The sequence below is a fragment of the Syzygium oleosum genome, unplaced genomic scaffold, assembly GCF_021117445.2.
Source record: "Syzygium oleosum isolate NSW1041296 unplaced genomic scaffold, Sole_v2.1 Sole_v2.19, whole genome shotgun sequence".
In the NCBI taxonomy this organism is placed as follows: domain Eukaryota; kingdom Viridiplantae; phylum Streptophyta; class Magnoliopsida; order Myrtales; family Myrtaceae; genus Syzygium; species Syzygium oleosum.
The window spans coordinates 2,578,885-2,595,355 of record NW_026607503.1 but is presented as its reverse complement, the minus strand read 5'-3'; the positions used below and the strand labels follow the sequence as shown (position 1 = coordinate 2,595,355).

General features: G+C 41.4%; 2 protein-coding genes across 3 annotated transcripts; one reads left to right on the top strand and one right to left on the bottom strand.

Moving 5' to 3' along the window:
* Positions 1-178: 178 nt before the first annotated feature.
* On the top strand, positions 179-2,420 carry LOC115670264 (uncharacterized). Of its 2 annotated transcripts, none has more exons than XM_056319941.1 (2): positions 179-786; positions 2,207-2,420. In XM_056319941.1, exon 1 carries the CDS (start codon positions 254-256, stop codon positions 770-772), a length of 519 nt encoding a protein of 172 aa, XP_056175916.1. In that variant the 5' UTR covers positions 179-253; the 3' UTR covers positions 773-786; positions 2,207-2,420. The 2 variants fall into 2 exon arrangements, with proteins under 2 accessions (XP_056175916.1, XP_030447350.1); XM_030591490.2 differs by having other exon boundaries at positions 181-773; positions 2,200-2,420.
* A 369-nt stretch (positions 2,421-2,789) lies between these two features.
* Positions 2,790-5,773, bottom strand: LOC115670262 (F-box/kelch-repeat protein At1g55270). Its single transcript, XM_030591489.2, has 2 exons — positions 5,150-5,773; positions 2,790-4,512 (listed from the first exon to the last, which is right to left on the bottom strand). The coding sequence occupies exons 1-2, from the start codon at positions 5,213-5,215 to the stop codon at positions 3,262-3,264; spliced, it is 1,317 nt and encodes a 438-aa protein (XP_030447349.1). The 5' UTR covers positions 5,216-5,773; the 3' UTR covers positions 2,790-3,261.
* Between the last annotated feature and the right edge of the window lie 10,698 nt (positions 5,774-16,471).

Sequence of the window (16,471 nt, the reverse complement as noted above, 5' to 3'; positions counted from 1 at the left end):
AATCGGAGCGAAGAGGAGAGAGAGAGAGAGAGCCAAAAAATTTTCAAAAGATCTGGGACCGTCCGGCCACGTGGCGCGCAGCGAGTGGGCGGCCCCGCCGATGACGTGGAACCCCCGGTCCCACGCGACGTTCCCTCGGTCGGTCAGCGGTATCCTCTCTACCTCCCCCCGTCTTCCTTGAGGTTTCCACAAAGTCCCACAACTTCCACGGCTCCTCGGCCAGACCGTTCTTGCTTTCCCAGCTCACCCGTCAATGGCGTCCGTCTCCAAGCTCCCTCCTCCGTCTCCCCTCTGCATCGTCCTCGCCGTCGTCCTCGCCGCCTCCACCGCCCTCTCCGCCCACCTCGGAGCCCTCCGAGCCGGCGGTGGAAGCGGCGGCGGAAGCGGCGACGTGCACGACCTCCTCCCTCAGTACGGGTTCCCCAGGGGGATCCTGCCCGACAACGTCGCGTCCTACTCCCTCTCCGACGACGGCGCCTTCGAGGTCCGCCTCCGCGGCCCCTGCTACGTGCAGTTCGACCAGCTCGTCTACTACGACCGGAAGATCTCCGGGAGGCTGAGCTACGGGTCGGTGTCCGGCGTGTCCGGGATCCAGGCCAAGAAGCTCTTCGTCTGGCTCCCGGTGACGGGGATCAAGTCGGACTCGGGCTCGGGCATGATCGAGTTCTACGTCGGGGCGCTGTCGGAGAAGCTGCCGGCCGCGCAGTTCGAAGCTGTCCCCGCTTGCAAGAGCAACGCTTGCGATGGAAACCCAGAGGCAGCTTCCGTGTGAGGTAGTGGGAATTAGTGATGATGCTAGTTGTCGATCGTTTGTGATTCTTTGCCATTGCACGTTTGGATTGTGTGACGTGATTGGCAAATTGCAATGGATTCTGTGGGTTTTGGCTTTGCTTTGGTGGAGTTCTTCTGATTAGAAGGACGAATCTTCGTTTTCTTTTGAGATGTGACCAATCTGCACGCTCGTTTGCACTTGTTCTCAGAAGATTCGCTGATTTTTAGTGCACAAGATTACTCATTTCTTTCCTCGCATCCCTCGGAATTGGGTCTGTCGTCTGGTTCATATCTGCACGTGAATGTTGGACTTGCAATGATATGATCTGCGGGTCTGTTCCCATTGCAATTCGCCGCTGCCCTTTGCTCGATTTCGTTTTCCCCTTGCGCATTGTGCAAAGCCAAAGTTTCAGTAGCCTCTGTACTTTCCTTTGGGAATTTCAAAGCTTACCAATTTGAGCCAATGTGTTTCCTTCCCATCCTTCTGGTGTTTCTTCAGCTGATTATACTTCGTCAAGACACTCATGCTCAGTGAAACTGTAAAAACTAGTAAATTTGCTTACCTTGAAAACCTGCTAGACCCTGAACAGATATGCAGCAAAATTTGTCGTGAGAACATAGGCAAAGAGGAAATTTTTTGCACTCGACTACTGACTGAGAGGGAGAACTTGGTAACTGACACAAGTCGCATGTGAACCTTTGGCCTTGGTGCACTAGTTTATGATCTAGTTTGAGTCGAATTATAGAATAGCCTTACTAGTGGTCTAAGTAGATTGTCTTTGTTTTTCTATTTCGGTATGTGTATGCTGTCGGCTCATCCTGTCGAAGTGAAGCAACCGGTCAAAGCTTTTAGTGAACTTCGAATTTTGCCTGCATTTGTGCTTATAGCATTTGATATTATATACCGCTGAGGAAAAATCAAACAGTACCTACTTCTAATATAGATCAAGGCTGGTGCCGGTGGCGCTTTTCCCTATATTTGGCTGACCATTGCTGGTTCTTGCACTTCTTAGATATTGGAAACTGTTGACAGATTGCTGAATTATTTTGGAGAATTTTGGACGAACTTACATGCAAGCCTATGCCTATGCATGATTGCATTGATCGTGTCTTAGAAACCCATGGTGTCATTGTATGGCTTTCACTTCTACCTATTATTTGTTTGTTGGCAATCATTAAAACCTTCATAGATTGATAAGTAGAGTTGCTGGTCCAGTTCGAGGATGAAGTAGGGTCGGAATTTGGTAAACTGACTGTTGTTTACTGAAGTGCATTGCATGGATAATCTGGGTTGAGCACATGGTGGACGACTTGCATTCTCGTTCAGTCGTAGGACATGTCTGTCATTCGACCTTTTCTTTTAAGCCATATTACGGGTTGGACGAACTTTAACGCCTGATTACTTTCTGCATTTTCTTTTAATTACAGGTGAAAGAGAACTGGCGAGACTGGAGTAATCCACCATCAGTTCGATGCTTCGGTGTCTCGCCATATCAATACAGACACTCTTGTATATAGTTTTCAGTTGACACTGGATGAACTTTGTTATTGTTTCACGGTGGAACTACCTCCTAACCACTCGTGTGTGTAGATCTGTTCCATGAATTACCGTATCCTATAATAAATCGTGGACGCTGTAATTTCTTTTATGTCCTGCCTCTTGTCACGGGAAGATTCTTATTGTCACGGGAAGATTCTTATCATCCCGTTCTTCTTTCTTATGGAGGAGATCACCATCGTGAATGGATACAATTGGGAAACTAAATTGTTCGTCTTCATTTAATTGTCAAACTTCTAATGCTGAAGATGTTGCATCAAATGTCCGCAAGATCAATTATACCGTGAATTGAGACTCCGAAAATGAAGAAACGACAGAGGCCAGCCATGAATATGTACCTGCGACCTGTGCATAATATGGTGAAAGCTTCTGCCGCAGTGTACTCATGAGGATGGAGGTACGAGGAACGGAATAACTTCAATGGAAAGCTAGAGATAATCCGCATCGTGCAATTCATCACTGCCAAGACAAATTGAATATGTACATTCTAAATGTAAATATATGTATATTCACAAACATCACGAAAATCATACTACTGAAATAATCCAACAACAAAAGGTGCACGGCCCTGCAGCCGCATGACCTGATCTATAAGTACCTCCTCTCCCAAGATGAATATGAATAAATGACATCAAGTCTGTTGCTAAAAATGACAATGTACCTTGTCATTACAATTATACCAAATGAAAGGCAGAGTACATTTCAGAATACGGTGCCTCCAGTGAATCGATCTGTTGATTTGAGTCTTACGAATCACCAATTTTACATTTTCAACTCTGGCTCATCATTTTGTCCAGCAACCAATTGCTGCAGATTCTCTCCATAAACTGCAACTATGGTGTACTCACAGCCGGCTCAAATTCTTGAGGGAAACACAGGCATAATGATCTGAACAAAATTCTACAGAGTTTAATGAACAAGAACACTGGTTCTTAGGCTTGAAGAACCTGGCAATGCACAATATGACTCTTTAAACCGCTCCGGCCAGCAATACTTGACCATAGATTAGTGACAAGTGTCCGGAAATGACCCTTGGTGGCGATATTTTCCCAGAGCTGGGGGTTCGTCTCCACGTGCTTATCGGGACTTGAAACATCGACCAGACTGATGCTCATGTTGTTGCGTATGATGCACAGCTTCCCATTCAGGGGAACAAGAGCCGCAGCCTCCAGGGCTCGGGAGTGTCCTAGATGGAGCTTGCTATCTATAAATCTGTTCCACGAATCGGTGTCTCTATCGTAAACCCTAAGCTTGCAACCGTCACGACAATCTAAAGCATAGAGCTGTCCATTTAAAGAGATGCTAGGGTTGCGCCAACCCGCAATCATCCCATCACTAACTGCGGTCCATGAATTAGTTTCAGGGACATAGGCTTCACTCATCACTTCCTGATGAGACCCGAGTCCTTTCAAGAACCACTTTCCATCATAGACAACCCCGATAAAAGGCACCATAGCTGTGCTCATATCTGTGATAGGGCTCCACCGGTGTTTGTTGGGGTCATACACTTCAGCAGAACGGAGAGTCCTTTGTATTCCATCACACTCACCACCAGCCACATAAAGGCAGTTGTTTATAACACAAAAGCCGAAGAAGTGGCGTTTCCTGAGCATCTCCGGTTCCTTTTGCCATCTGTTTGTCCAAGCATTGTAAAAGACAACCCGTCTCATAGATCCCCTAAGCGGATCTTTTCCTCCAAATAAGTACAGGCGGTGACCACTCAGTACTGCACAGCCAAAGCCAAGAGCTTCAGAATACTCACTTGGAACAGGAGGAAGTGGCTGCCACAGCTGATAGGTAGGGTCAAAAGCATGCCATGAGATCCTTCCATCACGATCTCGTTTCATTACATATACCCATTCCTCTGCCAATCCAAGACTCTTTCTCATGGAGTAAAAATAACTGCTAGAAACAAGGTGCCGCCATCTCCTGCAAACCAGGCGGAGCTTTCTATGTTCGATGCGAGGGACTCGAATCAGACAAATAATTGCAAGATCATCAGGAAGGCCCGGTAAGAGTGGGGACTGTACTCGGGTCCTCTCCCTGCGCGAGTTCTTGGTTCTGTGTGCATTAGGGTTGATGTCAGGCTGTATGCAAAGCTTGGAGCCTGGGACAAACTTCCTTGCGCCGACAACTGTTTTTAAGCTGGAATCGACTTTGCAATAGCATGATACAGAATCAACCTGCAAAGCAGCCAACATCAGGTTTACAAGCATCAAAATGGAATGTTCATCGGCATAATTGGCAAAATCGAATATTTTAGAAAAGATGAAAATCTAGATCCTTGATTTTAAAAGGTTAAGCTTTTATTGCAACTCCATAGACAGATGCTTTGCCCAAGAAATTTCGAGAACTAAATGGAGCAGCAGGGAGCCGTAACTCGAGGCTTGCTAAAGGTCAACAACAGAATGAGCTGGGAATCTGAGAGGCCAGACATGAGACAATGAGGGCACAACACAAGAAAGGGAAGAAAACAGATGAGTCAAAAAAAAGGCAAGCTCATTAGCAAACACATTCTCCCACACCGCAATTCTCATCTGGGTATCCTCACAAATCCACAGTTATATGCACAGACAAGACGATCACCAGCACAGTTATCAAGATCATGTCGAAATCACCAAATTCCAACCACCCAAGCACAGATAATCTCATCTTTGCTCCCCAATTTCCTCTACACTAGACCGAAAGAAAACAAAAAATCCAGCGAGCACCCAGAAACACAAAAAATGCTCAAAGAAACTCCCGACATAAATCCCATGAAGACACGCTAAAAAATAGCAAGAAACCCAGGAGGAGCGAAGAGCAATTGAGGCTTCTTACCAGTGGAGGCTGGACGCGAGAGCGCCTTACAGCATTCGGGGCTTGGCGTTCAACGACTCCCTCCATTCAGATTACCACACTCATAGAACGAACCGACACCAACCGTTTCCCCGCGGCCGAGCAACACCAAGAACCCAGATCGAGAAGCGCCGGAGCTCCAATGGCCCGAATCTGATCGAAACCCAAAACAAAGAAACGGAGCAAAGAGAAAGAAAAGGAAAAAGGAAAGAAAAGGGTCGAAGCCTCGAAGGGGTAAGGGAAGGGAGGAAAAGGGAGCGATTGTTGTCTTCTGAACCCTGCGAAAATGCGAACAACAAACAAGACAGACGCGCACACCCAAAAGCAGAGCGCTCTCTCTTTTTTACCCAAGTCGTCGACTCAAGAAAAGAGAAACCACCACCCCCCTCTCGCTCTCTCTATCTCTCTCTCCGTCCCTGTGAGCATATTAGGAGTGAAAATGGTCGCTCTGTTTGGATTAAAGAAAGGGAAGAAAGTAAAGGAGGAGGAGGAGGAATACAGTATTGGTGGGTGTAATTTATTGAGATGCATGGCTTTGGTCAGTCAATAATCTATTGTTGTCTCGACAGAGTCTAATGTTAACACGCAGGGACGCGCAGAGAGAGAGAGAGTGAGAGGGTCGGGGTGAAGACAAAGGAGGAGCTTGTCGGGGCCTACTTGTCGTAACGCATCGGCGGCCTCGTAGGTCAATGCCATTCGCAAAGGGGTTCCCATTAATTGACATGGGGGATTTTCCATGGCTAATCATTTTCCCACATTATTTTCAATACAAAAATATCTTCATTCATGTACATATGTATCTAAATATGTTTCTTATGAATTGACTGAAATTCAATTTTCTGTGATCCGGAAAAATAAATGGTCCTTCAAAAAAAAATATTTTTGAAGCACCCTTGAAGGCTTTTCGGTTTTACTCCCTTTCTTGCCATCTTTAAATTGTGAGCGACACGAGAATTACAATTGTTATGATGTATACATTTATTATCAAGATTACCCTTGACTCATCTCATATTACACATTTATTATCAAGATGACCCTTGACTCATCTCATTTTACGTTCGAAAGTTCTTGTTGCCACTAATTTCATCGTGTAAGACGATTTGGACCCTTGTTCGTATTTCGAAAATTGGAAGGAATTATTGCCGGTTTCACATTAGAGCATGGCAATAGAGAGAGAATGCTTGATCATACGCGTGAGGGTCGAACTTTTTTGTGATGGAGGCCCTCAACGAAGCAAGTGAATTAGGGGGTATTTACAAATCAAGTGTCACTTGCCAAATTCAACGACGATGACGCAATCTCGATATTCCCTAACCACAATGGAAATGGAGGGGAGTGGGGCGGCAATAGAGATCCGCAATGGAGGGAGATGGAGGAGAGAAGGCAGTAGAAAGGCATGGAGAAGGCTCGCGAGGCCCGTCTTGTGGAGGGGCCGAGATTGAAGGCGACGATACGTCGAGTGAAGACAAAGGAGGAGCTTGTTGGAGCCTACTTGTCGTAGCACATTTGCGGTCTCGTAGGTCAATGCCATTTGCAAAGGGTTCCCATTAAGGCTCCGTTCGTTAGGCGGAAAATGTTACGTTTCTGGAAAATATTTTCTCGGAAGTCATTTTCCTAAAAAATGACACAATTTTTCGATGTTCGGCTGAAATCTGAAAAAGTCTTGGAAATATTTTCTGGTGTTCGGCGACTGGTGGGCGGCAACGGTGGTGGCCAGCGGCTGGCGGCGGCTGGCGATGACTGGCCGGCGGTGGCGACGGTGATCGGGCAACCGAGGTGGCGGCCGGCAGCGACCGGTTGAGGAAGAAGAAGAAGAAGAAGGAAAAAAAAAAAGAACAAGAAAATAGTGAAAATAGGAAGAAGAAGAAGAAAAAGAAAAAGAAGGCTTCTGGAAAATGAATTCCTCTTTTGAGAAAGAGAAAGTCATTTTCCTCAAAAGTGAAGGAGTTTTGTGGGTAGGAAGGAAAATGTTTTTCGTGGGAAGTTATTTTCCGCCCCCGAACATCGAAAAACCCGAAAAATATTTTCCTGGAAAATATTTTCCGCCAAACGAACACAACCTAAATGACAGGGGATTTTCCATGGCTAATCATTTTCCCACATTATTTTCGATGCAAAAATATCTTTATTCATATACATATGTATCTATATATGTGTCTAAATATGTTTCTTATGAATTGACTGAAATTCAATTTTCTGTGATCCGGAAAAATAAATGGTTCTTCAAAAAAAAAGGCGGCATGAAGACGCATAAGGGCCGCGCAACGTAGCGGAGGTCAATTAGCCTGCTAGTCAAATTGAATGTTTTATTTTAAATTATCGTCAAGTGATAAACGATCGAACATTTTGCACCGGATGAGGCTCACTCTTTCAATTTCTCCCTAGGGTCGCGCTTGTCCACTGAATTCAACCATAGTGTTTATTGCCGCTACCAAAAGCCTTCTTCCTTAGTAAATGCGAGCTTCAAGCTTCGAAAGATCTCGTTCCTTGTGTTCTCATTTGGAGTCAAAGGAGTGAGGGGTCACTCATCATTGATCAAATCATAATTTCCTCGATTGGCAATTGGTTTGACCACCTTTGGACATTCGCTATTTGATTCAATCATAAGTTGCATGACCTTAACTTTTAGGAAGAGTATAAGGTTCACATAGATAGTATATGTTAGCGATTTTCGGAAAAATTACCCAATCGATCCTAAGCATGTTGTTCGGATGCCAATTCGGTCTTAAACTTTTCAATTTTGCGAATTAAATTTTGAACTTTGCGCGAAATTCTAATGTAGTCCTTTCGATCAATTTTCGTCGGAAATTGCTGACCGTCTTAAGTGGTCTAGTCATCGCCGGCCGTCTTAAGTGGCACACTGTCACGTCAGCGATCTTCGTCAAAAATAGGTCGGAATGACTATGTTGAAATGTTGCATGAAGATTTAAAACTAAATTGGAAAATTTAAAACTAAATTGACATCCGTAATATGATAGGTTTGTAATTGCTTGGACAATTTCCACCACGATTTTCTAGAGCGCTTTTTCAATAGTAACGAAAGTAGCTATCAGTCGAAACCAAAGAAAAAGATCGACCCGTCTCTTTCCCCCTTAGACCATTTCAAGGTTCGTAAACTTACTATGACAAAAAAAATTACAAAAAAAATTACAGTGTCGCAATCAACGTCCAATTAATTAAGGGGAAGACAGCAGATCAATCTCGCGTAATTTAAGTCAACCGACCTCAAGAAGAGATTAGAAATCGGGCGTCATCAATGCACGAGCAAAGATGGCGATTTGCGATGTGCAATGGATATTTAATGTACTTGCTTCTTTGGCTCATGTGGGAGTTTCAAAGGGATTAGCTGAGACAATGTGCAAGCTCATTTGCTCCTCTTCTTTTGAGGTCTTTCCTTCTTATCTCTTCCTGCCTCTATTTTCCACACAAACTGTTCTTAACTTCCTCTTCTTCTTTTTTGTTGGTATTAATTTATTTATGGTGAATGGTATGCACATTTTGTCTTCCTTGTTTAGACAGATTGGTACCGGAAAAGTCAAATGCTACATGAAAAAACAAAGCAGATAAGTCAATGCTCATTTAATGGGGTGGTTTAACAAAATATCTAAGAAACGTGAATAAGGAAACTATTCGAATTAGAAATAAATAACAAAAAAGTAAACCCGACACTACCTAGCATTGAGTATGGTTCAAATGTAGAAGTTAGAACCTGAGAACCTGACTGATGGGAATTTGTAGGTTTGAAATTCCAAGGTATGCAGGGTAGGTTCCAAGTTCCAAAAATTGAGAAACCTATTTTGATAGGTAAGTTAGGTTCCAGGTTACCTGGAATTTGGATGCTGAAACCTTAAATTAGTTTTTTGTGTTTTTTTCTTAGTTTATGTCTTCGCGTGATCCTGCAGTATTTCATGGAGTTAAATGATGAGTGTATAATCTGGAACCACTACTCTGAGCTTTTCATTTTATGACTTGTTAATGTTTTATATTCTTTGTGTGTCTAAATATAAGTTGTGATCAGTGAATCATAGCAGTAAGTGGTGGTCATTAAAGGTGATGATTCACTATAACTGTTCAATTAATAATACAAGTGTAACTTGAGTAGACTCTGGAACCAACCTTGGAACTGATAACTCTATAAAATTAGAGCTATTTTATCTACTCTAGGCAATAAACAATGCAATATTTGTTAGAATATATTTGGATTTCCTTTTATGTACTTAATTTTTCCTTGTTTATGCAAAATATTGAGATACGGAGAAAATAAAGAAAATATGGCAAAAAGAAGGAAAGAAATATGCAACCCAGAGAAGAGTTAGAAGGTGGATATCACATTGGGAATTATGTGATTTATTTCCTAATTTTATGCGAAAAAGAAGCAATTGCTTTGTGAGAGGAGTCTTGCATGTTATAATATAAATAGGATAACTTTGGGGAACAACGAGTTTTCTTTTTTAGATTGTTTTTGTTTTCAGTGTTCTGAGAGTTTTTCAAATATTTTGAAGGGAAGACAAAAGTGGTGACAGAATTATTGTTCTTTGATTCAAGATGTTTGGTTTAATTTATATTTTCGTTTCCTCTTCTATTATGTTCTAATTTTTTTTGTTAGAGCTACGATGTAGCATAACCATGATGGTATGAATTTCATGCTTTTTATGCTTTGCAAGTAATTTCATTCATGTGAGTTATATATTACTGTACTTAATGCCTTTAAGTGATTGGCCATCACTTGAATGATCTGATGTGCATGTTTGAGACTGAGAAGTGATAATATGCAATTGCTCATTATAATATATAATCATGAATTAAATGTGGATAGAAATATACCATGTTATTTGTGTAGCCTTCGGTGATAAGGTGGTCGAAAAGATTCATTGTAAATCGGGAATATTCACAGATTTTAATGCACTTATGTTTATTTAAATTCACATAGAAATATACTGAAGTGATAAACTGAGTATGTTTGCTATACCTAGAGATATGATAGTAAATAGACTAGGAAATTCCACTATCACATGTTTGATATTGTTTTTGTATGCATAATGATCCGAAATTCATATCTAGTAGTTATGGTGAAATCGGGTGCTCTAACATATTTTACCTAATTGATTATCTGCCTTTAGTTTATAAAATTTCGTTTTAAACAATTGTCAATTTTTATTTATTCTTAATTCTATTTTGATCTGTTAGATAAATTTTAGAATTAGTCTATTTTTAATATTTAATTGGTTTATTATCATCAATCTCTGTGGGACGATATTTTTCTCATCATTGTATTACTTGTTCAACACGTTCATTGACACGTGCAGAATTTTACGAACAGGAACCTATGACATGGTAGGTTCCGGGTTTCAATGTATGTATGGTAGGTTCCAAATTTAAAAAAATGAGAAACATGTTCCCATGGATAGATTTTAAGTTTCAGGTGAAATTTATAAGGAATCCGGAACCGTTCACTCCTAGCACTATCGATTTACGTGGCTCGATGGCATGCATAATTCACGGGAAGAGATAATAGATTACAATTGCTCGAACACTTATATTCAAGGGTTTCCCAAATCCTATGTATTACCCAAACTCACAAGAATCAATCACAATAAAAGGGTTTTCTCACGCTCTCAACTCTTTTGGACTACGGATCTCGAAGTTCTCCAGGTATTTCCTAAGTTCTATATAATGTAAACTCAAAAATAAGGTTTTAAGAACTTTGGAATTTAGGGCTGCGTCAAGTGCTCGCAAAAATAGGCGCAGACGTTCGGCTACTACGTTGGAAAGCACCATGGGTTCTAAATGTCATCCTATCTGGCCACCGGTGTAACATTTTGAAATTTCTTCATTTCCTACTATTGTCTTATGAGATCAAGATGATAAATGATTTAAATGAAATATTCGATAATTTCAGCAAACTATGACTCTCTCATTATATTTGTTAAGATAGGAAAATATCTTTAAAATATGTTTTCAGAGTCGTGATATTTAAGTAAATCTTTGATGGGTAAAGAAAGGCGACACGGAGTCAATTCGCGAATAATCAATTAGTAAAATAATTTTACTAACTCAATATGCATAAACTAAATAGAAATTAGCAGATGAGATGTTATTAAGAAATTAAAGGTGGAAAACGTGTCGACATAGTATTCTTGGGCCGGATTGATGTGCCCCGAAAAGTATATAGGATAATTATCAAGAAAACCCATTAGTTAAGATTACTCGGGCATTCTAGAGGTGTCGCTAATTATTTTGGTGGTTTCAAAATATTTTTATGATTTATCAACATATAGAACGGACACCGAATTCCTCGATATTTATAAAAATCTCAAATATCTTTTGAAGAATTACCCTCGTTGCCCTTAAACCTCACTTTGACCAACCATTTGTCACTAATCACATTCCTTATTTCCATCACGCATGTTATAACGGATGGATTATATCATCATAAATGAATTTAAATAAAACTTATTTGAAAATTATTTGTTAATACTCGTTGTTTTGAGTATATTGATCTCCTTAATACCGTAGTGGTGGGCAAGTATTGAGGGAAATTTGACATGGTTAGTGGTTGTGCTGGCTTTTTATGAATATGCGCATTTTGTAAATCTACGTTCTGATATGTGCTGACAAAAAATGAATTGGTTAACATGTTAGATTGGGATTAGATTACTATCGCTTGAATCATGTAAAATTGTTGTATTCCTCAAGTGATTAAGATATTCTATTATTGATATGTAAATAATTAATTGTTATCACGCTGTTGTGCTCTTGGGTCGAGTGATGAGTAAAATTCCTACTTGAGACTTAGATCTTTTATTTACTGAGTTTTGGCTTTTCTAAAATACTTTACAAATTGGTCGAGTTCGGAGATCGACAACATTTAGATTAGCTCTTATTTAAGGATTCGATGAGAATGTGCAACAAAAAGAAGAAGTATATCTTTTGTTCTGTGAATTTTCATAGTAAAAAAAAAAAAGAATGTTTACATCATTTGAGGTTAAATTATATTTATTCAAGTTTCAAAAGGTAAGGAAATTTCAGAATGTAACAGCCGGCTTGGCATCCTGCTTTGTTTAGGCACAAAGCGACATTCATTGTCAGCTTCACGCCTTGCAAACACTTTATTGATCATCACAGTCTTCATATCATTGATAATTTGGTAAATCCGGGATACTAATACTTTCAAGCAGCGCTTATTTGAGTGCCCTAATTTTTTTTCGATCACTTAAATTGACATCGGCAAAAAATCGTTCACTTGAGTGTCTATTTCGCAAATCGTCCTATGTGACCTTCTGAATTAAATTTTGATTGCGATATGGCTCTTTTTTAAATACTCTTCCAAGAAGCTTGAGTAGTGAAGAGGAAAGAGAAATGATCAAGTGACCGTCCTTAATCTACCATGAGATTAATAACTTGTTCTAGGCCACAAAAAAAAATTATAAATTATTTAGAGGTCCACTCTTTCAAGAATTTGTAACTCACAATATGCTATTACTTTTATAGTGACCCAAAAATTGTTATGCTAAAAAAACTTCCAAAGAATCTTCAAAATGTTTGTAGTTGGAGTTGAATGGAGACTTAGCCAAGCTCATTCCTCGCCTAAAGCCAAAGCTCTAACCACGAAGGCCAACCCTACTATGACGATTGTTGTGAAGACTAGTGACACTACTAGGTTAACCCTCGACCTCGATAACAGGTGTGCCTGCAAGCACGCGATCTCCCCTAGTAGGTCCACCACCACCCTCATGCCCTTCGAATTGGGGCCGCCGCACTCCCTCGTGAAAGCCGTCGCCGCCTAACCTCTAGTGAGATCGACACCATTGCAATAATCTATGTTAAGAGGGCAGTCCACTCAGCGGCATAGAAGAGGAGTGGTCGCTACAAGAGGATCTAGTCAAGTAGGGTGGGAAAAGAGAGCCATAGTGTAGGACATAAAGTTAGGGGTGTCAACGGTTTGCTTCAGGTCTCCTAGAAATCCGAACCATTAGGGTGAGCGTATGACCCGAACCGAATCGTGACTTGAACTTGGTTTGGATCGATTTTCAGGTTTTTGTTTTTGTTTTTCTAAGGAGAGGGCTAGACATAATGTAAAGTCACCAAAATAACTATGGATTCATCATTGTTGCTGCTGTCGTATATTATATAGGAGTAATTCTCCCATTGACATGATGCTTTTCAACTTAGCAAGAGATAACGTGTCCAAAATCTTGCAGAAAGCATGCAATTGTTGGTCTAACGCAAATCATTTACTTTGAACTTTTAGCAAAATAAAATACAAATAAATTGATAAACATATAGTAGAAGCTGATGCATAGATACTTCTCTCCTTTGGATCCCAAAAGATGCATTTGTCTCCCCTCAGCACCGTGCAACCAAAAAGAAGTCTCACTAGCAATCAATCATATAAGGGTACATGACAAAGTCACTAGAATATGATTAGTTTTATCTACAAGCAACTACTCAGAACTTTAACTTTTCCCTCCACAGTTCATCGGTTTGAAGTGATTCACGAAAACGTCATTCTGCAGGGCTGGGACCTAATATTCCTTTTTGTCTATGAAAGAACAATAGTTTCTCCCTCTCTCCGGTCAGTCCACTCTCTCGGAAACATCAAAGCAAAACGATGCTAACAGAACCATGAAAAGTTCACGGTTTCTTCTGCCAATGCCTAATGCAGCCGCAAGTTCTGTCAAGCGCTCGGCATACATTGGAGCAATATCCGCTGTTGCAAGCAAGTCATCCCTCTTCCCATTCTGCAAAGAATGTTCCCAGTACATGATGCCATTGACAGAATTATAAGTGATATTACCATCGCCTTACTTGACGCATAGAATATAAGAAAGTGCATACCCTTATCGAAAACGCCATGAGCAGGTTTCCCACTTTCCTTCCTCTTTACCCCCAACCAGCTAATGTCAAGGCATGGAAAAGGAAAATCTTCATCAACACAATCATAAGTTTCAAATAGATTATAGGGACATGTTCACTAAAAGTCCTAAAACTTATTACTAAAGTGCAATTGAGTTTCTTACCAAAAAAAAAGTGCAATTGAGTTCTAAAACTTGCAAAAAGTGCAATCAAGTTCTAAAACTTGTCAAATTGATTCAAATGAGTCCTAAAGTTAACACCGTCAAACTTACTAACGGAAAATGCTGACGTGGCTAAAACGACGTCGTTTTGGCCAAAATTTGATTTTTAATACTACTTTTATTTAAATTAAAATTTAAAAAGATAAAATTTTTATAAAAAAAAAAGGAGGAGGAGGAGGACAGGCGGGGAGGGAGGGCTCGCCTTCCCCCTCCCCCCCCTGCGCCACCCCACCATCGCCAAGAGGGGCCGGCGAGGGTGGGGGAACGGCAGGCAGAGGTGGTCGGGCCCCGACCAAGGGTTGGTGACCCTCACCGATGGTAGGGGAGGGCCACAACCCCTTGCCTAAATCGGGGCCGGTGACCCTCGCCGACGGCAGGCGAGGGGTCGCGGCCCTCCCCTAGATTAGGCGAGGGTCGCCGGCCCTCGCCCAGACCTGGTCGAGGGTCGCCAATGGCGGCTGACCCCCGCTAGTGGCAGCCCTCCCCCAGATCTGGCGAGGGTCGGCCGCCACTAGCAACCCTCGGCCAGGTTTGGGTGAGGGCCGGTGACCCTTGCCCGATATGGGGGAGAGCCCATGGGCCCTCGCTTGTCGTCGGCGAGGGTCGCCGGCCCCTAGCCAGGGCCTGGCGACCCCCGCCTGCCGTTCCTCCACCCTCGCTGGCCCCTCCCGGCGACGGTGGGACGGCGGCGGCAGCATCGGGGAGGGCAAGCACTCCCTCCCCGACTGTCCTCCTCCTCCTCCCTTTTTTTTTAAATGTTAGCTTATTTTTAAATTTAATTTAAATAAAATTAATATTAAAATAATGATTAAAAAAACCACATCATTGCCACGTAGGATATAAAAAATAAAAAAAAAATAACGTCAACATTTTTCGTTAGTCAAATTGGACGGTGTTAACTTTAGAACTCGATTGAACCAATTTGAGAAATTTTAGGACTTTTAGTGAACAAATCCCTAGATTATAGTGAGAAGTGTGGCAATGACTACGAAAGCACAATCTTCTTTAGCCAAAGCCTCCTCATGAGGTCACCGGCCATTAGCGAGGGTGAAGGCTGGGACGCCCTCCCCAACCATAGGTGAGGCCCCTAGCAATGGCGACGGGGCCCCTCGCCCAGCCCTTGCCGGCGGTGAGCGACCTCTACCAGCTGGCGACTGGCAAAGGGTAATAAGGGAAAAAAAAAGAGAAAGGAAAGAAAAAAAGAAAAGAAGAAAAAGAGAAGAAAAAAAGCAAAGAAAAAAGAAAGGAAAAAAGTTTATAAAAAATTCGAAAAAAGTATTTAACTACGTCAGCAATTTCCGATTTAAATTAATTGGATCGACTGAATTGGTATTAATGTAAAAAATTTTAGGACTAAATTAGTTTAATTGAAATATTTATGACTGAATTAATATTGATGTGAATAAGTTTAGGATTAAATTAGTCTAGTTGAAAAATTTAGGACTAAATTGATACCAATGCAATAGATTATTTACTTTTTCAATAATTTTCCCGAGATTTACCTCCTTGGAGCGGTGAAATCTACTTCATTTTCTCGTCTTTATAGAAAAGAACAGAAGATGTGAAGTGCTTGTGGATTGACGTGTTATAAGCGATGATAACAAATTGTATAAACAAGCGAAAATATCAATTTATACTATCAAAGAATTTGCCCTTTATTTTTAGGTCCATTACCTTAAGGTGACGGGGGATACTCCCCTTGGGGTCGTCTGGTTAGCTTAACCCCAGGGATCATTGTTACTCCAGGCCGCTGTGAACCAACCCTACCACATGCCAACTCATAATATAAGCACCTTGTTAAAAGTCAAGGCGATCGGACAAACACAGAGGGCCCTTGTCCCTCTTTTTTCTTTTTCTTCGAGAATACCCTCTAGATATTTTAGCGTTCAGGATATCTCGAGATCCGGATGAAACCCTACACGAAGCAGTTTAAGGTCTTATTTAGAAGTCGGGACATGTTTCCACGCTTACTACAGGATGGATGAATGCCGGTGCATTTTTCCCAACCATAAATTTTGAGCCGTACTTTTTTCACTCCTACCATAGCTAAAACACTCCCTATCATAATATTTTGCCAATTTTAACCTTTATGGGTCCCATCTTTTTTAAACTTCCTTTTTTGCTTGGTTGTAGTGTCTCATTTGTTTTCTTCTTTATTTTTTTCTTGTGGGCCACATTTTCCTCATTCTTCGTTATTTCTCTCCATTCTTACTTAATTTTGATCATG

Excerpts from the sequence above, each read along its gene's own strand:
- LOC115670264 (XM_056319941.1), top strand. The coding sequence starts at position 254 with ATGGCGTCCGTCTCCAAGCTCCCTCCTCCGTCTCCCCTCTGCATCGTC.
- LOC115670262 (XM_030591489.2), bottom strand. The coding sequence starts at position 5,215 with ATGGAGGGAGTCGTTGAACGCCAAGCCCCGAATGCTGTAAGGCGCTCT. Across the intron at positions 4,513-5,149 it reads CTCGCGTCCAGCCTCCACTG|GTTGATTCTGTATCATGCTA; the intron begins GTAAGAAGCCTC and ends GCTGCTTTGCAG.